Source organism: Mesoplodon densirostris, chromosome X (genome assembly GCF_025265405.1).
Source record: "Mesoplodon densirostris isolate mMesDen1 chromosome X, mMesDen1 primary haplotype, whole genome shotgun sequence".
NCBI lineage: Eukaryota > Metazoa > Chordata > Mammalia > Artiodactyla > Ziphiidae > Mesoplodon > Mesoplodon densirostris.
Genome location: NC_082681.1, coordinates 46165151 through 46190404, shown reverse-complemented (window position 1 = coordinate 46190404; position 25254 = coordinate 46165151). Strand labels below are relative to the sequence as shown.

The window sequence follows — 25254 nt, the reverse complement described above, 5'->3', positions numbered from 1 at the left end:
TTTCATAGCCCACATATACTCTCCAAAGGGAACGGTTCTGACAGCAGAATGCTGAAGATGTGAAGTAGAGGATTCCTCTCAAAAGCATTTCTGGAAACAAAATTTCCTTCTGAATGCATAGCTCTCCCAAAGGGTATTGTATTTACTTCATATTTTAATTGAATCACAGCTCTTGTGCCGTGCACATATGTCAGAAGTGCACTGCCCAGTAGATCTAAGAAGTGGGGATGTAAATTAATTGCTCTTAAGAAGTTAACTTATGGAGAAGCTGCTGCAGAGGCAATGGATCTGGCAAGACGACTGACCATACTGCCTAGGTTCTCCATTTCCTGGGCAGCAGCTTGATCCTAGAAGTGTGTGTTGTACCTTTTTATCTCTTAGTATTGCCCCAGAGGAATAGAAGACTTCGAAGAAAAAAATCTACCTGAGGGAAAAGCTTGGATATTTACCAAAGTCTTGATGAAATAATGCTGCTCAGACTATAGTCAGTGCAGCCTCTGTGTTCATCAGTTCCCTTGTAGTTTGACTAGCAGATTTGATCGAATCCTGACCAGGGTTTTGGAGTGCTTATTTGTTTGTTCTCTGGGTTACTTTGACCACCATGGTTCCTTGTATCTCCTTACTTGCAACCTGCTGCCAATGTACTCAAACTCCACTCTGGGCATACAGATTCTCCTTTATCTCCCTTTAGGCAGAAATTGGCATAGCCCTACCAAAGTCCATGATGTTTCTAAGAGACTGAGCCCTAAGGAACTTTGAATGCAAATGTAGCATCCAATCACAACTGCCAGCCTACCCCATACAACTGCATCACAGCGTTTCCACTGACTCCAAAAGATGTCAGCTGTGGGGATGTTAAGGGAATTTTGCATGTGCAGTAGCATAAGCTACCGTTGTGCAAATCTGGTTATTTTTATCTACCGTTTTAAAGTCCTTGCAACAAGCTGCTCTCTACAAGCTCTACCATGTCTATTCAGAGAAGTCAAATTATTATTTGGAGTAGACCCAGTGGAAACTATCATTAGGAGAGGACTTCCTAATTTCTGTCCCTCTGTTTAATCTTAATGGGAATGGCTTGCAAAGTGGGGTAAGAGAGTTCATGAACAGGAGTAGTCTTTGGGTATAAGCATTCTAACAAGACCAACTCAGTTCCACACCTTTACAGACCTTCCTTTTAATTAATCTTAACAGAGGCTTGAGAATTTTCTTTTTAATTACAGTGAGGTACATATTCCACAGTGTTAATAAAAAATCCCAGAGAAACTGAACTAATCCTATTAAACAAGAAATAATAGTCCTTAAGCTTCCCTGCAGGGTTGTGAATTGCATCTGATAGTCGATGGAGACTGCATGAATTTCAGTGCAATTGCTTTGCCCCAATGGAGAGTAATTTCCAATTATAAATCTCACTTTACAAATCTCCCTATCAATAGCTAATGTTTTTCCCCCAGGCAATACCATAAAGCAAGTTTACCAAATCTTGTATAATTCTTGACCTGAAAAACATATTCAATTTATCTTAAGGCTTTTCAGACAAGCTTCTTAAAATGCAAATAATTTAATTTATTTTCAATTCCTAAAAGGCTACAAGTTGAATATGGGCTTTGTTCGCTTGTAAGTTTTGTTTTTTTTTCACTCCTGCTTCTACCACTTTCCAGCCTTCTGTTTCCATCCCTTTACCTTAACATACTTTTCTTGAGTGAGTGAAATGCTCTTAACAAAGAAGTGAATGTGATACAGGTATGAAAAGATTTTATTCTTAAAATAGGGTGAGTCTATGTTAAAGATCCAAAATAACCTATTAATATCTCACCAATTTAAACAAATAATATGGAGCTGGGAATATTAATTTTTCCCCAGGCAGCCCAAGGCAAAATGATGAGCTCTGTTTTGGCAGCTTCCCACCATGATTTTTCAGTGCCTTGAAACACCCAACCTGCTCTGGCTGCCCCCAAATTGAGCTAAAAACATAACAAAACACTCCCCCAACACACACATCATCTCTTCTTTTCTCCCACTCTCAGGTCATCCCACTGGAAGGAGGAACATTGATTGATCACTATGCCTCGACTTAAATAATTTTCAAAACTCATCATATATATATGTAAGTGTAGATACTGTAAGTCATAAGGAGGCTTCAATGGAAAAGTAAACTTCATAAGCAGCATAGTTTTACCTAAGGGCAGCCTTAATGACCATTTATCTGAAGGATGATTTTTGGAGGAGTGGTGACTCTACTGTCCACAGTTCCACTTCCACAGTGGGTCTTAGCCTTGACGTGTGCATAAAATATTTAAAGGCTACGTAAGACATATTTGTTATTTCTCTCATTTACTGAGCAAATTATAGATGCCTAGTCTCAAATTTGGTGTTTTCTATTGTAAGCTGCTTGAGACAAGCAACTATAGTTGGTAAATAATAATAATTCCTCCATGTTTCTATGCTACACAGTACATTGCAAAACATTTTGACATCCTAATTTACATTGTATTTTTATGATAACCATCTGAGATAAATCATATCAGTTTATTTTACAGATTAAAAAATCTGAGGTTTAGTGACTGAGGAAGAGCTGTCCTTGGGCAGTTGATTCACAGTTCCAGTGGAGCTACATTGACTTTATCAGAACACAGCTAGTAAGAATCATCAATTCTCAGAATGATCTGTTGTAGTAGTCCACATTTAGGATATAAAGAGTAAAAATGTGCCCGGGACTGAAAGAGTAAAAAATCAGTTGGGACTGAGAATAAGCAGCCCAGCTATTAATCAGGCTGGGAGGACAGACAGATAAAACCAGCTGCAAAGTTAACAGAAAATACTGTTTCTTCCAAGGTCATGCAGCAGTTGTATAATGCCATAATGACCCCCACCTCTTTGGAGTGACTACTACTTTCTTACCAGTGATGCCCAGACCTACTTTGCTATTTTCATATTACTGGGAATACCCAATTAGTAAGCCACCTCCACCTCATGACAGTACACAATTCCTAGTCAATCCTCCCCCCATACCACCAACTGTCTCAGAAGTTGCAATCAATCCAGAACTTATTTCTGCTTCTTTAGACCATCCTCAGAATCTTTAGTGGGAACCCAAATGTTACAAAAGATGCTTTCTTCTTCTCTTCAATCAAGAAACAATCCACAGTTCCTCTGGAGCATTCCTTCCACAGTGTATTCAGTCAACAAATCTGATTGTGTCAGCCTACAGGCTTGATCCTGGTCTTTGACTAATAAGGCTTTAACATGATTTTTTATAAAAGCAAATAACACTAAAATAAAGATTTTCTTTCCCTAAGAGGGTTTTTTAAAACTATCTCCTATTATTGATATTCTCAGTCATCATTCCTGGATAATGATTACTCATACTCAGAATAAAGACCCAGAGACTTGCAAGATACCTAGTCATCAAAGGAGGATTCAATTTGGTTTAAGGGACTATTTACAGTTAATGGAAACTGGAAGAGCACATACAACTCAACATCAAAAAAACAAAGAACCCAATTAAAAATGAGCAGGAGACCTGAATAAACATTTTTCCAAAGAGGAAATGCAGAAGGCCAACAGGCACATGAAAAGATGCTAAACGTCGCTAATCATCAGGGAAATGCAAATCAAAACCACAATGAGAGATCACCTCACACCTGTCAGAATGGTTCTCATCAAAAAGCACACAAATAACAAATGTTGGAGAGGATTTGGAGAAAAGGGAACCCTAGTACACTGTTGGTGGGATTGTAAATTGGTGCAGCCACTGTGGAAAACAGTATGGAAGTTCCTCAAAAAACTAAAAATAGAACTACCATATGTTCCAAGAATTACAAGCTTTCATTTTATTTTATTTTATTTATTTATTTTTTTATTTTGGGGGGAATCCAATCTCTTTCCTCTATTTCATTTTTGATTTTTAAAAAATTCCATCTTTATTGAAGTATGATTGACAAATAAAAATTGTATATATTGGGCTTCCTTGGTGGCGCAGTGGTTGAGAGTCCTCCTGTCGATGCAGGGGACACGGGTTCGTGCCCCAGTCTGGGAAGAGCCCACATGCCGCAGAGTGGCTAGGCCCGTGAGCCATGGCCACTGAGCCTGCGCGTCCGGAGCCTGTGCTCCACAAGGGAGAGGCCACAACAGTGAGAGGCCCGCCTACCGCAAAAAAATTGTATATATTTAAATTATACAATGTGATTTTTTTTGTTTTTTTGTTTTGTTTTGTTTTTGTTTTTGCGGTATGCGGGCCTCTCACTGTCGCGGCCTCCCCCGTTGTGGAGCACAGGCTCCGGACACGCAGGCCCAGCGGCCATGGCTCACAGGCCCAGCCGCTCCGTGGCACGTGGGATCCTCCTGGACCGGGACACGAACCCGCGTCTGCTGCATCGGCAGGCGGACTCTCAACCACTGCGCCACCAGGGAAGCCCCAATGTGATGTTTTGGTATATGTATACATTGTGAAATGATTACCACAATCAACTAATTAACATATCCATCACCACACAGTTATCGTTTTTGTGAGTGTATGGTGAAAACACTTGAGATTTACTCTCCTCTCAAATTTCAAGGATACAGTACAGTATTGTTAACTATAGTCACCATGCTGTACATTAGGTTTCCAGAACTTATTCATCTTACAACTGAAAGTTTGTACTCTTTGACCAGCAATTCCCCATTTCATCTACCAACCAACGTCTCCCTATTTCTTCCACCCTCCAGTTCCTGGTAACCACCATTCTGTCACTATTAGTTTGGCTTGTCTCGAGTTCATATATAAGTAATATTACACAGTATTTTTCAGTATTTTTCATTCTCTGTCTGACTTATTTGACTTAGTATTCTCCATATTCCCCTATGTTGTCATAAATTGCAAGATTTTCTTTTCTTTTCTTTTTTGAGACTGAATAATATTTCATTGTACACATAAACCATATATTCTTTTTCCATTCATCTACTGATGGACACAAGTTGTTTCCACATCTAGCCTATTATGAATAATGCTAAATTGAGCATGAGAGTACAAATATCTTTTTGAGATCTTGATTTCATTTCCTTTGATATATACCCAGAAGTGGGATTGCTGGATCATATGGTAGTTCCATTTTTAGTTTTTGGAGGAATCTCTGTACTCTTTTCCACAATGGCTGCACCAAATTACATTCCCACGATTAGTATACAGTATTCCCTTTTCTCCACATTCTTGCCAACAATTCTTATCTTTTGTCTTTCTGGTAACAGCTATTCTACCAGATTTCAGATGATATCATATTGTGATTTTGATTTGCATATCCCTGATGATAGTGAAGTTGAGCACCTTTTCATATACCTGTTGGCCATTTGTATGCCTTCTTTGGAGAAATGTCTGTTCAGGTCCTTAGCCCATCTTATTTTTCATTGAGTTATTTGTTTGATTTTGTTTTTATATTCAGTTGTAAAAGTTCCTTATATTTTTTGGATATTAACCCATTATCAGATATATGGTTTGCAAATATTTTCTCCCATTCTGCAGGTTACATTTTCACTCTCATTTTATTTTATTGAGGTATAATTGACATATACCATTATATTAGTTAAGCTCACATAGTTAACATAATTAACTCTTTTTTTAGTGTGGTGAGAATGCTTAAGATCTAATCTCAGCAACGTTCATGTATACAATACACGTTATTAACTATAGTCAACATGCTGTATATTAGATCCTCAGAACTTCTTATAACTGCTTTTATTGCTATTATTATTTTAAACAAACTGTTACCTGTTAGATCAATTATGAATAGGAAAAATAAAATATTTTATCTTTATTTATTCCTTCTCTAACACTCTTCCTTTCATTATATAGATCCAAATTTCTGACCTATATCATTTTCATTTTCTCTTAAGAGTTTCTTTTAACATTTCTTGCAAGACAGGTCTACTGACAACAAATTCCCTCAGTTTTTATTTGTCTGAAAAAGTCTTTATTTTTCCTTCACATTTGAAGGATAAATGGATACGGTATTCTACGTTGGTAGTAATTTTCTTTCAACACTTTCAATATTTCACTCCACTCTCTTCTTGCTTACATAGTTTCTAAAGAGAAGTCTGATGTATTTCTTATTCTTATTCCTCTATAGGTAAGTTTTTTCCTCTGAATTCTTTTAATATTTTCTCTCATTTTTTCACTTTATACAGTTAGAATATGATGCATCAAGGTTTAACTTTTCCAATATTCACTCTGCTTGGTATTCTCTGAACTTCTGCATCTGTGGTCTGGTATCTTTGGAAATTTCTCAGTTACTGTTACTTCAAATATTTCTATTGTTCCTTTCTCTTTCTTCTTTTGGTATTTAGATTACATGTATGTTATGCCTTTTGTAGTTATACCTCAGGTGTTCAATGTTTTGTTCCTTTTTTGCCATGCTCTTTTCTCTTTGTGTTTCAATTTAGGAGATTTCTGTTGATTGTCTTCAGGATCACTGATTCTTTGGCCACGTCCTGTCTGTTAATGGCCCATGAAAGCCACTCTATTTCTATTACAGTGTTTTCATTTCTAGCATTTCCTTCTGAGCCTTTCTTAGAATTTCCATCACTCTGGTTATGCTACCAAGCTATTGATTTATGTTGTTCACTTTTTCCATTTGAGCCTTTAACATATTAATAATGGTTATTTTATATTCCCATTCTGATAATTCTCTGCAATACCTGAATATGGTTCTGATGCTTGCATTGTCTTTTCAGACTTTTTTCTTTTTAACATGGCTTATCATTTTTTGATTGAAAGCCAGATGTGATGTATCAGATAAAAGGAACCAAAGTAAATAGGTCTTTATTGTGAGATTTTATGTTTATGTGGCTAGGAGTTAGGCTGTGTTTACTGTTTTCTGTAGTCGTAGGTGTAAGAGGCTAAAATTTCCTATAATGTACTTGTTTATATCTCCACTGTTTCTTTCAGTTTTCCTAGAGACTGCTTCTTAAATAGGGTCTGAGCTTTGCAGTTTTTTCAGCTGAAAACCTTTGTAATCATACAGGAGCTTAATTGGTATGGTGGTAAGTATCCTATAATCCTATGGTAAAGTCTTAGTCTTTCAATGAACCTGTACCTTCAGGCTGTGACCTTTACAAGTATTCCTCAGCTTTTCTCCTTTTCTTAGATGAGACAGGAAGGCTTGAGGAGGCTGGAGTTGGATATTTATCTTCCCCCAGTTTCAGTAAAACCCAAGTAATTTAGGTTCTGCTAAAGAGTTTCACTTGAGGGTGTGCCTTTGTTAAGAAGAAAGAGTGCTCTGGGCTCATTTCAAGATAGTTGCTTTTCCCCTTCCCGTGCCAAAAGCCTAAAGGAGTCTCTGATCTTCATCCTGAAACTCTGGACAGGCTCTTGGAAGCAAAACTCATGAAAGTATGGAGCACCCCTAAGATTAGATCCCATGGAGTTTGTTTTTTTTTTTAACTCTCAATCTAGTCCATATTGGGCCTACAGTGACTCATCAATTACATTTTAAGTGTTTTTATTCATACCGATTCCTGCTCCTGGGTTTCTGCTCCCAGTACACTGTGATTCTCAGTATTTGTCTAGCTATCTCAAATTTGGGGGGCAGGAGTTTGCCCTGTGACCTCAATTCTCTGATGGATCTACGAAAAGTTGTTGACTTTCATTTTGTTTGCTTTTCCTCTTGTAAGGATGAGAGTGACAACTTCCAAACATTTTCTAGTATTACTTTTTAATAATAGGTCTTAGCAATAAAACTTTTGAAACTAGTGATTTCTGTCACCTGAATTTAGTATATTTTTTATTTTGCCAGTGTTCACTGTTGCCTATAACTTGCCTTCAATATTACTCCTTGGAATGAGATATTCCTGAAGTTATTTGAAGTATATCCCAAGTTCCCCTTATTTGTATCCTCCATTCCAAAACCAGTCCCTTCAGTGTCTCTCTTTCAAACATTCTGCAAAAACCTGTTCCTATCTTCCCTCCTAGAAAATGCTTCCTTCTTCCTTTTGTTTAGGCAGAGTCTTCTCAGGCCTTCTTCAGCTAATTTAGTAAATAATAATCTCTCTCTTTTTTGAAATTCCATTGTAAGAATGACTGTACCATCCTGTTTTACTTCATTCCGCCTATAATTTTTTCAGCTGTGTAGATTTTGTCTCTGTTTAAATTTTAATGCTTACTGGGAACAGGCACCTGGTCTTTTAGTGCTTATACTGCTCTTACACCAAATACCTATCCCAGAGCTAGGCACTCAGGGGAATGACAAAGAATAATTGATAGATTGTTACATATCAACATTTGCTAGGAAATTATGACTGCTCTGCAGAATGATTTATAGACGTAAACCCCAATTTGTTCTTTAATTCCAAAAAAGCAGGTCTCCTCTAGATTTTCAAGAGCTGATAATTAAGACACCTCATATATATTAATAGATGAAGGATCATTTTTCAAATCCTCTCTCCAGATTCTTTCTGCAGCCTGTGAAGAGCTGTTTTTGGAAACTGCATTAGAAATGAAGAGGGAAAGGCTTTGTCTGGAGGGACAGGATCAGCTCTCTGCCTTATGCCTGGCAAAGGCTGTGGCTGCCCTACGTGTGAAGCTTTAAATCAAACTTAATTTCTGGTGCTTAAGCAGCTTCTGGCCTAAAGGGGGTTATCCCATAGCAGGTCACACAGAACTAAAAGAATTGAGTATAGTGTGATATACACATAGCAGGGGGAAAATAGAGTAAAATTCAATGTAAACCATTCGGAAAGTTAATTCCCATTTTTCCTTGTTTAGGTATATGTTGGGAGAGGAAAAAGAGAGGAAAACTGCAAGTTTAGCCAGGAAGAAAGAAATGCATAGACTACCAGTGAAATATGGTTAAGAAAATTCTTATACTAAAGAGACTTACTCAAGTTACAAATGCCAGTATTGTCAACTCTCTGATATGTATATTATTGGAAGGTAACAGAAATAGGGTTAATTTTAAAAGCATCTCTATTTGGGATATAATCTGGGTACAAGATTCCAGTATGGGAGAGTCTCAGATTCTAAGAACTCCCTTCCCACCAACCCAACTTTAAGTCTTTCCTTCTCTTAAAGGGGAGCCAGAAGAGATTAATCCAAACCAAATTGAAATATCAATAAGTATAAATACAAATATGATTTGAGGAGGCAAAAGTTATAAACAGTTCACATTCAGACAATGAAATGTTGGTGTTTAATAACATTCATTTGCATTTGCATATGCCATTTAATCTTGAAATAATTTTACCCATTTTACCCCACAAAAAAGTTAAGTATGGTAGGTATTTTTCCCAACTTAAAGATGAGTTATATTAAGGTGCCATTGAGTTAATTACTTTGTAAGAATACAGCTTGAGCTTGTAAGTGGGAGGCCCATATTTATAACCCAGTTTTCTCTGAGTACAGTTGTCTTTTCCAACTTTATGCTAAATGCCAGTAAATCTGAATGTTCTTCTCTGCCTTCATAACCAGGTGTCAAAAAGGAGATGAGAATTACTTTAAATGCCCCAAATGTTCCATCTTGCAAATTCATGTATTTAACAACCTCACCCCAGAACTTAACAGCAGGCTTTTCACTATTTAGGCTCACAATTTGCTTTTTCTTTGGTCAAAACCAGGAGATAGAAAGTAAAAGTAGGCAGTGTACCTACTTTCACCTCACCCAGGAGGCAGCTAGCCATTGGCAAGAATATAACTCTCCTGAGAAACAACAAGCACACTCCTCAGGAAAGGTTCCTGGCAACTCAGCTCCTCTGTGAAGAACAACTGTTACTGGCCGTTCAAGAACCTTTGCAACTTCACTTGAGAAAGCAAAAGGCAGCACTATGAGAAAATGTCACATAGGGCAGTTCCTCCTGGGGACATGGGAGGGTGTGGAGGGAAGGAGAAAGAAAAATGGCGAGCAATGTCGGGAGAAAGCAGGGCCATGGTAGGTCATTGGAGGATTAGAGGTTTATACCTGCATTGGACAGAAGGCAGGAGAAAGTAGAGAACAGGCTTCTCACCGATATTTGGGGATAAAAGGCCACTAAACACCCTTAGTTTACTTCTCATAAGGCAGTCATTTTCAAGGCCCATTTCTTTACTATCTTGCCCCCTGTTGTTAAAACTCTAGCCTCTGACATAAACTCTACATTTCTAGAGACATTTTTCCCTTCATGCCGTGTTGCAAAAATCCAATTTGTTTTCATAAGCTCAGCTTAGAATATGGAGTCCAACGTCTCCTCCTGTTTGCCATACAAATCATATTGGCTTCATTTATCAAAGCCTAGTGGCATGATAATATTTCTTTTTGCTGAGTGAATTCCTCACTTTTTTCCTTTTCCATCTGATCTTTGTGTTGAGTCACTTTTTGTGTTTTCTTTTTTTAAGTTTCTGCACATACAACCCGTCAGGACTCTCCAGCACACTGGAGACCTTAGTAAGCTATGTAACCATCTTTAGTCCTTGCATGGATGGGCTCTCCCCAAATCAAACCAATTCAGCCAAGAATACTTTCCTTTATTTCAGGCTCCTCAAAGAGCATCTCGGAGAAAAAGAAGTTGAGTTGGCACTCATCTTTGATTCAGTGGTGGAGGCTGACCTGGCAAATTATACCTGCCATGTGGAAAACCGAAATGGACGAAAACATGCAAGTGTTCTGCTGCGTAAAAAGGGTATTTTTTAAATAACTGTTACTATACTTTGTTTACCTACCAAGTAACTATTGAAGTTAGGTATGTTTCCTGGCCTGATTTTATCATTTAGTATAAATGTCTATTAAACATTTTGTCTTTTTAAGGAAATATCTCTCTCTTGCTGTGGATATTAGCATAAAATTCCTATGATCTTCCATACCATTAGGAAGTGGATAAATGAAATGAAATGTTGTTATTTGTTAAATCCAGTGAGATGAAATATACCTTGGTTATAGGTGTTACATAAAATTTGATAGGCATTGATATTCAACATTTTCTCTATATTTCACTGCATGCTATATTGCTTAAATTAAATACTAGGTGTTTTACTATTGGATGAGAAATAAAATCACTTCTTTATTCCCTGACTAAAATATAAATAAAAATAATGGATAGTATCATATAATTTTTACAATTATTATAATAAAGATCATGAACAATATTTCATGATATGACCTGGTGTTGAAGGCCTTCAGCAGGTGCATATTTTTTTAAATACTTTGGCATTTATGTAGATACCTCTCTAGAGTTGATTCCATATGGGGTGGAAATTGTATATAATGAGCAAAGAAAAGAAACTATAAATTTACAAATAAAAGAGATAAAAGCAGACATAGGAACAACAATCCCAGCTGCTGGAGCAACTTCTGAGATTGGCTCTTACCCTGAAACAACTCCTGATTACTGCAAAAGGCTAAATACTTTCTGTATGTGTGCATCTGGCAAAGGTTTTGTAAATGTAACAGAACAAATGTTCTCAATCAGTGTTCTTTTTGTCTAGGCTATAGAGCTAGAACAGATTCAATCAGCAAGGTCACTAGTTGTACCTTGTAGCCAAGATGGAATTTCTATTTTCCAACCAGCCCTAATACATAACCTTGACCAGCAGCTCTAGGAGAAGCAGGGAAATGTCATTATTCTGAGAATAATGCTTTTATCTCTCTAGCACCATTTCTTACTCTGTTGGACTTGATTTCATCTTAAAATAATGGAATATTTAAGTATAGAGGAGTCTAATATAGAAATTGACACTAGGAGACCCTGCTTCAGGGGATCCCGGTTCAGCCACTGCCTTGGCTACCTACTTCAGTAGGGCTAACTTGTCTGATTAGACATCCTAATCTTTAGTTTCCTTATTTATAAAATAGGGGTAAAAATACCTACCTTGTAGAGTCACTTTGAGGTTCAAATAATAATGATATGGTGTGAAATATACCATGCTCAAACAAGATTTGTTATTAAATGGAATTTGGATAACTTGTATCCACTAAGCAACCCCTTGTCCACCTACTTGAAGGGCAGACATTGATTACGTCCAGATACCTTGTTGCAAGGATCGCTTTGTTCCCGTCCATCTCAGTCTTCTTTTAGGCTTAGAGATCCTCCAAGCCAGGCTCTGCTGCACCTCTGTATCCTCAGCAACTTGGGCTGTGTCCGGCCACTAATAGGCACTTAGAACTCATTCTGGTTAATAAATGAATAATGTTCTCTTTTATTATTGAGGATCATGTATAGCAAGCATCGTGTTAGGTATTAGGGAATAGACATCCCCAAGTCTGTGGGGGGGCTTATAGTCCTCAGGGCAGTGAGGGTGCAAAGAAAGACAAAGCTCAAGCATGAAACAAAAAATTGCACAAAATGTATATAGTGTTACAGTTAAAAGCCTGCTCTGAGGAAAAATAATGGGGGTCTTACCATATAGTCAGTCAGTAGAGACAGAAATAGCCTTGAGTTTTAAAATAAATCCATTTCCCTTTAATAAGTAAAGCAACCACTAGCAGCCCTTCAAATTTCTAATAATCTGACACTAGAAACCAAGGTACGCTGCAAAATTACTGCCTCCCTATTTCCTTCTGCAAGGAAATGTGTCTAAATCATGAATAACTGTGAATATTAATTCTCATCTTCCTAATCGTTAAATATTAGAGTTCCCCAGGGTTCAGGTCCCCTTTTCTCACTCACTCCCTAGATGATTTCAATTCCATCTCCACCTCAGTTTTGCTTATGATTTATATGCTGACATCTCCCAAATTTATATCTCTAGCTTGGACTTCTCGCCTAAACTCCAGAGTTGTATTCCTAACTGCCTATTCAGCAACTATTCAAAAACTCCACTAGTAGACATATCTAGCAGGCATATCAAGCTTCACTTGTCCCACACAGGATTCCTGATTTCTCCTCCCTATAAACTTGATCCTCCAGTTGCCTTCTTCATCTCCATCACCATCCTTCCAGTTGCTCAGGCCCAAAATCCTTGGAGTCATCATTGACTTCTTCTTTTCTCTGCTCATACTCTATATCTAGACTACCAGCAAATTCCATGGCTCTACTTTTAAAACATATGTACTCTGAGCACTTTCCACATCTTCACTGTTATCATCTGGGTCTAAGCCACCAGCATCAATTGCCTGGTTCACTGCAATAGCCCCGTGAACGGTCTCCCTGCTTCCCCCTTGTCCCCTCACAGTCTATTCTCATCACAGCATCTGGAGTGATCCTTTTAATATCTAGGTCAGATCATATTATTTCCCTAATTAGAACCATCCAATTACAGAACCCTCGCTGTTACACTTAGAATGAAACCCAAAATCTTTGCCATGGCCTTCAAGACATTTCTGATCTCATTTTCTACCACAATCTGCCTCAAACCTTGCACACACTAGCCTCCTTTCTATTTCTCATGCTCACCGAGCACAGTCCTGGCTCATGATCTTTTCACTTGCTATTTCCTTTGCCTGGAACACTGCTGTTTCCCCCAGCTGTTCCCATGACTCATTCCCTCTTTTCATACATGTCTCTGCTTAAACATTACCTACTCAATAGGCCTTTCCCTGGCCACTTTTTATAAAATAGTACTACCCAATCACTTTCCTTAAAAAAATGTTTTAGCTTTATTGAGGTAAAACTGACAAATAAAATTGTAAGATATATAGATATATTAAGTGTACAACGTGATGATTTGATACATGTGCACATTGTGAAATGACTCCCCCCATTGAGTTAATTAACACATCAGTCACCTCACACATCCACATTTTATTTCTGTGTGTGTAAGAACATTTAAGTTGTACCTTCCCAGCAAATTTCAGTTATACAGTACAGTGTTATCCACTACTGTCACCATGTTATACATTAGATCCTCAGACCAGATTCATCTGCCTGAAAGTTTGTACCCCTTTACTAACCTCTCCCTATTTCCTCTCCCACCATCCATCCCCTGACAACCACTTTTCTCCTGTTTCTGTGACTTCAGCTTTTTTTTTTAAGATTCCACATATAAGTGATACCATGCACTATAATATTTATCTTTCTCTCTCTGGCTTATTTCACTTAGCATATGCCCTACAGGTTCATCCATGTTGTAGCAAATGACAGAATCTCCTCTTTTAAGGCTGAATAATATTCCACTGTGTATATATGTCATATTTTCTGAATCCATTCATCCATCTATGGACTATCCATCACCTTCTTTTCCCTCTCACTTGGCTCTATTTCTGTTTATTGTATTTACTACTATCTGATATCATATTACATACTTGTTTTCTTCTTGTCTCCCCCCCCCCCACACACACACTAGGATGTAAACTTCATAAGAACAGGGACTTTTTACTGCCTTATTTACTGCTGTATCGCTAGCACATAGAATATAGTAAGTGCTCAAAAACATTTGTTGGGTGAAAATGGTCCTCCTAGAGGACAGGTGCAATAGGATAGAGGATGGGTAACAGGGATTGGTAAAGAGAGGATTTCCCTGAGATCTGGCCTTGACTAGTGTCTATTCTGCGTTATCTGAATGCACTTCTCTTTTCAAAACATTCAATTTCCAGATTGGGGGATAAAAACTCAAAGACTTCAATAGCCAGGTAGATATTGAAATTAAAAGAAAAAAGAAGGCTGGATATTAAACACAGGCAAGAGGAAACATGCCTTGCTTTAAAGGGCAGTCAGTATTCTTTTCTAGATTATTGCCATGCTTGCTGAAATGTGAGCCTAAGGATATGAGAGCTTCAAGGTTTTCAAGTGAAGTTGAAAGCCTGGACATGCAATATTTTTATTTTAAAATATTAGTATCTACTTTTTGGGAAACATATAGACCAACAAAAACCTTTTTTCTGGCCCACTGTATACCAGTTTGTACTCTCTGTTTTAGGTAGCATTTAAATTTTTTCACTGTGCTTTGCAAAAGGATGCAGTTCATCTTCCCTTACTCCATTTTCTTTAGGCGCTATTGACAATATGGTAGAGGTCCAGAAAAGAACAAGAAGCCCTATGGTCCTGATCCAACATATTAAATCAGACTGAACTCTGGCTTGTATTGCAAAATTTCAGTTATTTCTTTTGGAGTTGAACCTTTCAGGCTTTATCACAACATAGCCTGGCATCAGTAGCCACAGGATTTCCACCTGGAATACGAGTATGGCTCGTTTTATGGAACAATAACTTCCTGATGATCTATAAGTCAAATATCAAAAATGCCATAAGTGATCATTACAGAGAAGAAGCATTTCATGAATCCTTTCACAAAGTGAAAAGGCCTTTTGTAAAATGAAAACTCATGTCTAATATATGCAATTAATAGGGTCAGGCATTCTCAAAGCAAGATGTCTCTTACCTATGCATCTTCTACCTTCATTTACTAACCTGCTACGCCCTCACTCTCCAATGAACTAATTGCCAACAGGTACAACTAACATTTTAGTAAGAAATGCATTCTTTGTTTTTTGGTGAACCAAGACTCTGAACTTAATGCTAGTAAAATTCTGATAATTATCCCTTCTCTGTACATACTCCCTTTCCCACAAACAGAGACATATCAATGACCCTCTCTTTCTCTTCATTCTTAGTGCTACTGCCCCACCCTGAACCCCCAACCTGTATAGAAGACCCTCAGGTGGGATCTCCTAACCTGCTTCCCAACTTATGAGCAAGCTCAGAACAGTTCCAGTCTTCCTGCTCTCCAGTCAGTCCCTTGACTTCAGCTATTATTTGTCCCATTCTATACTGCCTGATCTTCATGTTCAAAGTGAAGAACTAGCTGGATTCAAACTAAGAAGGTTAAAAAGAACTACACTTGTACTTGGGGTGCCTGGAAAAAGTTACAATCCCATAAATATTTGCTGTTCTGGCTATCTCTATCCTTGTGAAGCGTATACACGACACAGTCCAAATAAAATGACTTTCACCTTCTCAGTCAGGAAATGTCCCTAGAAGTATAGATCCTGCTGAGATGGAAAATGGCAGTTGAAAACAGAAGACAAAAGAAAAGCTAGGTGTCAACTGGGTGATGGCAATTCTGCCCTCTGATTATAGGATACATGTTTCCCTTTTAATGTAACTGCCTGGGCTGAATCAAAGAATACTGGTTGAGTCTCAGGGACTCGGTCCACAGTTTTCAATGTAAACAGCCATCATTAGGTAATATCTTTCAAAGATATTTTTGTAAAATGGACCCCAAAACCACAAAGATACTTTTCACACCACAGTTTTCTTCCATAAATTTACTGCTGAACAAGGTGTCTGCTACTTGGGAGCACAAATTGTTCCTGCTGCTGAAGTTTTCCATCTACCTAATAGCAACTGTACTCTGTAAATAACATAGAAATTGCTGGAAAAAATCCCATTCAGTGACTTTGAAAACAGTTGAAAGCTGTTCTGACCAGAGAGTGAGACAGAGGGAGAGAGACAGAGACAGAGAGTTAACAAAATTATAACATTAAATGAACATTTTACAACAGGAAAAACATGTTGAATCAAGTCAATCAATGATCTAAGATCAAAGAGAATTCAGTTTTCAGAGTAAACAAAAAAAATCATATTGCCCTGTCAATTTAACACTGGCTAGAAAAACAAATATCGTATGCTAATACATATATATGGAATTAAAAAAAAATTGTTCTGAAGAACCTAAGGGCAGGACAGGAATAAAGACACAGACGTAGAGAATGGACTTGAGGACACGAGGAGGGGGAAGGGTAAGCTGGGACAAAGTGAGAGAGTGGCATGGACTTATATACACTACCAAATGTAAAACAGACAGCTAGTGGGAAGGAGTCGCATAGCACAGGGAGATCAGGTCGGTGCTTTGTGGCCACCTAGAGGGGTGGGATAGGGAGGGTAGGAGGGAGACGCAAGAGGGAGGAGATATGGGGATATATGTATATGTATGGCTGATTCACTTTGTTATAAAGCGGAAACTAACACACCATTGTAAAGCAATTATACTCCAATAAAGATGTTAAAAAGATAGACACTTGATATTCTTTCTTTTTGAATAAAAAGAATGCATAATTGATAAAACAGTAAGAAAGCAAGCAAAGGTGATACTGCAGCCCCACAGAGGTCTCATAAGCAAGCCTGCCTTACCACCCACATAGAGGCAGGCAGTGGTTCCTGGGGAGTCATTTTCTATAGGGAGTGCAGGAGGCAGAGCTAATATGAGGTAGGATTATTTTTACCTGAAATTTTGTGGCTTAATTTTCCAAATGACCACCTCTTGCAACAGGCATGACAGAGATAGATTCCAATTTCCTTCCTTACTCATTATGTGGCCCCTCATAATGCTCCTTATTAATATATTTTGTCTCTCACAACAGCTTCACTCCCTTCTTTTTTCTATCCTTCTCCCTCTCTCCTTACTGAAAAAGAATATGTTTATATTTCTTACATTTCTACTCAGTGACTCTCCTCATTGGTCATGCTGTCTCTGGCCACTACCATCTTCTCTATTACTCCATCTCCTTTAAAATACCAAACTCTCTATCTCCCTACAAAACCTAAAACTTCTCATATGCTGGACTTCAAGGAGCCCCTCGTTCCTTCTTGATATAGCTACAGAATTCTTCAATACCTTCCAATAAACTGTCTGAGATCTGCTCTGTCCTATCATTCTGACTGGCAATTGTAGTTTAGCTTCTTTCCTTGGAATTGAAAGGGCAGAAGAATCCAAAATTCACCACAGGTCACATGTTCTTGAGAAGCATTACCAACAGTTCTATGGAGGAAGAGGGAGAAGGAATTTCATCGTCACTTTCCACAGGAGCTTACAAAACTGTGGTGTAATAAAAAGAACCTTAAATATGAAGTTAGAATATCTGGGCTCAAGTCCCATCTTGGCCACTTCTTAGGTGTATGACCTTGGGTAAGTGAATTAAACTACTGAGTCTTAGGTTCTTCAGTGATGAATTTGGACCAACAATTCTTTCCCTAAAGGATTACTTAGAGAATAGATAGTAGACTGGTAGAAAATTTTATCTATAATATACATTACTTGAGTATATATTATATATGTTCATCTTTTTTCTTAATCTTATTGTTATATTGAGCCTAATTTATCTTGAGCAATAAGCCTATATAGAGACAAGGGACAATCCCAGGGAAAGGCTCATGATTTTATTGTCAAGAGATCTTCAAGAATGGCAGTCTGTCATGGTCATCAATTTGATTTTGGCAGTACCCCAGAATTGATCCATCCAGGGAGGCTGATTGATGCCAAGCAAACTTATAAGCAACTGATGTACAAATTAAAATGCCACTCCCTTTTTCAGTTTGTAGTTACATGGTAAGCTGAATTAATAATAAAAGAGTCACTTGGTAATTATGGAATTAGATTAAGGGGAGCTTAGCTAATTTTTAAGATAGTTTTATCTGTATTATGTTGAGACCAATGAATTTCCCTGTCATACAGTGGAAAATATCTCTGGTCTAGTGTCTTCCAGATTCAGCATTTCTCCTCTGGACATTGCTGAATTCATATTCTAAATTCTTCTCTGACTTCCCCTTTCTCTAAATTCCATGATGCTATCCCCTCTTTTGATGATACACCCTAGATTTTGTTAATATCCCTAATTAAGCTACAGGTAAGTCACTATTTCCTGGGCCTAGGATATACTATGTCTCCTTCCATTATGTGTTGATTTAATTGTTCCGACTCTCAGAGTTCTAGGGGTGCCCCACTGGAAGAGCCTAAGGCTGCTATCAGGTAGCCTGGTGTTGGCTGAATAGGCCAAGTGATTAGCCTAGATTTCTCATTCTCTTTTAGCCCCATTGGGCATATAATATCACATACAAATTATAGTTATTTATTCAGATAAGTAGGGGAAATGGATAAGCTAATTTCCCCTGCCTACCTTCTATTGGACTATATTCTACTGTGGTTAAATGAAACAGTTAAATCCTGTAGGCTCATTGGATTTTATTTGATTCTGAGAATAATTTTATGATGCTGTTCTCCTGTAGAAGAATAGGGCCTGTGGCCTAAGAAGTATTAGATTGTAATCTTGCTAAGCCAAAAGATAATTTAACAGAAACAACAAAATATTGGACCTGAACCCAGTAAAAGGCAGCTCTAATAGTTTCCTGAAGTACACTTAAAGCAAAAGTATACATGTGAGGTCTAGATGTGTTCAAAACAAAGTGGGAGAGACTATTCTTTTTCAGATAGATATCACTTTCAACAGTAAAACTTTTCAAATATTTAGAAGAGAGTTAATTTAACAAGAAATTGATTTACACAAATGTATCAAGAACACATCTACTTACTGCATTAAGCAAGAATCTTCTGTAAAGAAAAACAGAATGGGTTGTACATCTTAGAGACTAGAAATATGGGAAGTTCCTCAGTGTTGCTGATTTAATTACCTTTTCCTGTTTATTTTATTTGTTCCAGATTTAATCTACAAAATTGAACTTGCAGGAGGCCTGGGAGCAATCTTTCTCCTCCTTGTACTGCTCGTGGTCATCTACAAATGCTACAATATTGAATTGATGCTCTTCTACCGACAGCATTTTGGAGGTGATGAAACTGCAGATGGTAAGCTGTCTCCTATTGTTCAAATTCAATTAAGAGGCATGAATTTGTGATTATGTAAGAGAATATCCCTATTCTTAAGAGATACATGATGAAAAATTTAGAGTTATAAGGCTATGACTAATGCAACTTACCCTCAAGTAGTTCAGAAAAAAATGGTATTAATCTATCAAGAAAGACAGCAAAGGGGAGAAAATATTAATAGATGAACCTGGATAAAGAATATATGGGTGTTCTTTAAAATAGTTTTATTTCTTGAAATTTATTTCCAAAAAAAATAGTTTAACAAGGAGATATTAGTTGGTCAGGAGATCAAACAGTTGCTGTCAAAGCCCTTTCCCTTATTAAGAAACAAATTAAGAATCAATTTCATTTTTTTCTTCCAGAAAATTCAAATTTAGGCACAGATCATATTTAGCCCTTCCTGGCATTGAAAAAAACAAATTATTCAGAAAAACATATTAAAAGCTATGGAGATACTCATTTTAAAGCTCATAGTACATCTGGACTGATATATTTTGGATGAATGTAGCACAATTCTCAAAGGTGACCTCAACGGAAAAAAATTCAGAATGTGGCTTATAATTTTCTTCTGTTTGCCATTTATGGCCCTTGAAAATCTTATATATGAAATATCAACAAAATGTTGTATTGAGCCTTGTTTCTTTGAACATTCAAAAATGATTTAATTTTTCAAGAGAACAAATTACCATATTTCCAATCAATACCAATAAGAAATCATGACATATCACTCCTTATGCATACAGTCCTCACCCACAAACTACTATAAGCCTTGGAAACATGTGTATGGAATGCCTTAGGTAAGCCAAGATAAAAAGGAAGTTCAATTGTAAATCATTACTTTAAAAATCCAGATTTAAATTTAGTTTTCATTCTATTGGAATAATGAAAGTTAGAGCTTTTGTTTGTTTTGAGGTCCTCAAAGGAGAGCAGTTTATGATTTTGTTTTATTTTGATAGTGATAGGAGAAAGGCAGAGTGGTGAATGTAACATCAAAATTTTTGAATAATCTTTGATTTTGGTCTTATTGTTACTATTATATGAACAATGATATAAGTTTGTTTTAATTGGCTTTTATGTTTTCACAGTAAATTCGAGAAATGCTATTTGGTGAATACATATGCATGCTCATTATCAAAGCAGTGTATTTACCTAATGATTATAGCAACCTATTCAAAAGTACCAAAGACCCTTATTTAGATATATCTTCAATATGAGAAATTCGGGCCTGTTCTGATGATAATTACATGCTCCAACAATATGTATGAAAATGTAGTCAATTACCTTCAGTTTCTGTATACAATAATTAATATTGAAAGATCTGACTTCTTAACCTGCACACATAAAATAATGAGATGAAATATGCTATTGAGGAAAATTTCACTGGTTCCCAAGCGCCAGCAAATGGCTAAAGTATCTAACTGGGAATGTTAAAGATGCATTGTCTATATGAAAGTACATGAAAGGGAGTCTGCTCTAATTCATTTGCATTAGGTCATGATTACAAGCAATTTGTTAATACTTTCTGCAAGAGGTGATATAGTTTATGAAGTTAATCTGAAATAATTACTTTCATCACCCATATCCAATAATCCAGACTAACTGATCAGTTGTAGTACATATTTGCAAGATTAAATTCATGCTAATATCATAGGACATTTTGCATCTATATCTCCAATGTGGCCGATGTGGCCAAAGATGACAAGTAATCTAGAGCATTTTGGTTAGAGAATTGTGTGTATTGGTTCCAAACCAATTATTTTAGGGAAAAATTTAATTGGGGGGGGAACTTCAAGGATTTTCAGCAGGAAGGAAAATTAAAATAGTTTATATGCCTACATGGAACCTTGGACTTTAAACACACAATCTCTGTACTAGCTGAATAGAATACTAAAAAGTCAGCAGATATGTAGTGAGGATGAATAAATGAATATTAAAGCCCTTCTAGAAATATCCAGTTTCATGATGCCAAATGTCAGCTAGATAGCCTACTGAACTTTCATTTCTTTATTTAAATATTTTGACATCTCATAGACACACCATAGATTTACCCATGTACTTTTTGTTCATGTTTTCTCTTGGATTCATATCTATAGTAGCATTTCCTGAAAGTTCTTATAAAAATGCCATATTTTTATAAAATAAAATCTATCAAACTGACTTCTTAAACATTTTTGATATAATTCATTTCATTTCATCAATGATTGTTTCATTTATTTGATCTTTGAATTATGCAGCCATTAAATATTTATTAAGTGTCTACTGTGTGCCAGGCACTCTGAATGATATATATAGTTATATATATTTTTCACCTGGATTAACCCTACACACACACACACACACACACACACACACACACACACACACTGGTAGTATAGTAGGCATTGGAGACACAATAATCCACAAAGTTACACAGTCTTTGCACTTTAGAAGCTAAGGATTTAGCACTGTGTTTAGCAGAGCCCCAGAAGAACTACATTGTAAACAGGAATGGCTTCCTAATGGTGAACAGGATTAAGTAGATTTTAAAATGGGAAGGACAGTGTGACAACAGGAAAATTCTTCCACAGTTTGGTTCCCTTTGTCATAACTTCTCTCTTCATTGGGAACAGCATACCTATGGTGACCACTGTGCAAGCCCTCTTCCTTATAATGTTCTGTCTCCATTGTGCTGTTTTCTGGTTCATCAGTTGAGCTTAGTCAGCATGATTTAACACAGAGGAATGCTCATTAGCCTCACCTAGCAAAGTGGTGTTGCTGAATTGCCATTCAGTTTTAAAACAATTTTCAGGACTTGCTGTTAACCTTTATTTGCATCATATTGTTGATATTGCTCTATTCATCTTGCTCCTTTTTGTGAGCAACAGCTGTGGCTATTCATGAGGTTTTCTTGGCTGTCTACATAGAGCTGAAGTGCATTTTTAAAACTGTGGCATCTGCATCACTGCTTGCTCACTAGCTGGCATCCTAGACCTTCTGGGACGTCTGACATGGTGGCTTGAGAGTGCTCTTCCTGCTCTGGCCAGCTACCATAAGCTCTTCACCTTTAGTTCACCTTAAAGGGATATGACTGAAACCAGAAGCAACCATTTTCCAAAGAATGATGTATTTCTAGAATGTTATGTACAATTTGTTATCCAGATGTGTTGGGTGTTAACACATGTCAAACAAAGACATCCATTTTCTTTCTCATAACTTGACTTGGGATATGCAAATATAGCAATATTTTTCTGGAAAAAAGTCTTTGTAGAATCACCTATATTAGAGTATAGGTGAAGCAAGTAAGGATAGGACCAGGAATATGTGAGATTAGACATGGTTGGAGGGCAAATAGTCATAGTCAGGACAAGCAATGTGGCAAGAGTCTAGAAGTTCTGGCCAGATGGGTGAAAGAGTCAGGTAGTCATTGCAGATGGCTAGCTCATAGTAGATGCTCAACAAATCACTGTTGAATGAATTAAAATGTTGTTGCATTTCAGGATGTTTGTAAGATAGAGTTATCAAAGTCAGAGGAAACTAGGGTCTAGTCTAACATTTTGGAGCTTGAGGCAGCAACACCATCCATCAAGAGCAATGAAATACATTCTGCTCATAGAAATGGATCTGTTTGTCCTTTGGCCTATTTTATTCTTCCAGCTGTGTATCATCGGCAGCTCTCAGTCCCAGGTGAGTAATTATAGCTGGAGAAAGTCAAGGGCCTGCAGGTGCATCCTGAGCTTGATTGGAACAGGGGCAGAGGTGCTAAGATTACCAGGAGGTTCTTACATTAGCATTGCTTATGAACATTCTCACTTCCAAGTGGCATTTTATGCATAACAGCGGAATGTGCCCCATTTGTAAGCCAAGTGATCTCAACGATCAGGGCAGTCCTTCATGTGCATCTGATTCTAGGCAATCAAGTACCCAACCAAGGTTTACAGCAGTCTTTTCCAGCTAGAAGACAGGCTAAAGAGAAGCCTCCTGGCTTCAGGCACCATCTTAACATAAATAAGCAGAGTTCTGTTCTTGTGGGGGTAGTGAAGCCTGGAATCTTACTAGACTTAGAACAATATAATCCTGCCTCAGTTATCACTAGATAGTCATGGGGTCCTGAGTACTCCTACCATAGGGTATTTATATCTCTTTATATGCCTATCACATATTCCTCTTTCAGCAGGTAGAACCAAATTTTAGTGGTATAGGGAAGTGAGTGACTGCTTCATACTGTAAATTAACTTTTGGTCAAGTTTTAGCTATATTCTAATCAAGTTTGTTTTAATGGAAAATATTTCTGTGTTTTAGAAACAAATCCTGAAATGTTTGCTGGTCTTTTAAAATTATTATTTGCAAGTAACTAAGTTTAATAAATACTAATAGTTCCATATGAGTCTAGGTTCACTACATTAACTTTTAAATTTTTTTCTATAAATAAGGGAATTTTGAAAACCACTATAACTTTTCCAATGTGTTCCTTCTAAAACCAGCGGGGACTAATACTTTGAGAAAAAACTGCATATATATATATATATAGAGAGAGAGAGAGAGAGAGAGAGACAGACAGACAGACAGACAATTTTCTCTTTGGGGAGACTGGCTCTGAGCCAATATAGCAAAGGAATAAAAAATACATTCTCAAAGTACAGTTAACCCTCTGACTAAATGTGTGAAGGGAAAACCTAATTTGGCAATATTGGAAGGATGTATATTCTGAAACAAAGGCTTCTTTTGGTAGCTTGTGTCAAATTAGTTGGCCATGGATTGAACAAGAATAACAGGCAATGCACTTGTATAAAACCCAGCTGCTGTCTCTAATATTTGGTAATGAACTGCATTTTGTATATGAGGATGACGACACTAACCAACTGGAAGTATGGCATGTGCTACAAGTAGTGTCTCCAGGAGTGAGGCTGGATTATTTCGATCTTCCACACTCTAGGGCCCAGCCCCTCTTGGATCTCTTACACATATTTGTGCAAACAAGGTATAGTCTGTGACCAAGTAACAGAGCCAAGCCAACTGGCACAGAAAGAGTTCAAATCCATGAGTCTATTTAGTCCTGCATTCAAACACACTGAGCTGATCATTCACACCAAAAGTCACAAATAATAGTTCTCTTTTATTCTGTCCTGACTATATGTTGCTCACTGCATAACAGTTTCAGTTCATATCCTATGACTATAACTAAGTTATGTTGAAATGTACTAGACTTCTTATAGCATTGCATGTGTCTTATTTTTTCCGGTTATTAATGACAGTCACTAATTATAGTGCTTATTCCAGCCTGTTAATGATTATAGACATTTAGTACATAAAGAGAACCTAATGATACATACAACCCTTTTGTTTTTCTTTGTTTCTAAGACAACAAGGAATATGATGCCTATCTCTCTTACACAAAAGTGGACCAAGATACTTTGGAATGTGACAACCCTGAAGAAGAGCAGTTTGCTCTTGAAATACTGCCAGATGTGCTAGAAAAACACTATGGATATAAACTCTTCATCCCAGAAAGGGACCTAATTCCAAGTGGAAGTAAGTACTTTCAATTTTTGTATTTTAAGAGTTTGGCTTCACTTAAGTTATGTGGAGACTTCAAATGTCAGAGCCAAGTATTTAGATAGTTTTTCTTACAGGACATTTTATTAAATTCAAATTTTTCCCCAATACCTGTGTTCTGACTTTCTAGCATCCAAAATTTTTTAAAAGGCACTCTCATTTATATTTTAGGTATGGTTTTTAAATTGTGCTTTAATGGTATGCTTTATTATATTGCCTAGTGTTCTGAGAAAATGATGATGGTTAAAAAA

The 25254-nt window shown here is 37.1% G+C and overlaps 1 protein-coding gene across 1 annotated transcript in view; it reads left to right on the top strand.

The window, feature by feature from the left end:
* Window positions 1-25254, top strand: part of IL1RAPL2 (interleukin 1 receptor accessory protein like 2) — a 535136-nt gene that overhangs the window by 497678 nt on the left and 12204 nt on the right. Inside the window, exons 8-10 of the mRNA XM_060086424.1 lie at window positions 10475-10620; window positions 19307-19450; window positions 24809-24979. Of these exons, the coding sequence (XP_059942407.1) occupies window positions 10475-10620; window positions 19307-19450; window positions 24809-24979 (461 nt within the window). The remainder of the gene's footprint in view (window positions 1-10474; window positions 10621-19306; window positions 19451-24808; window positions 24980-25254) is intronic.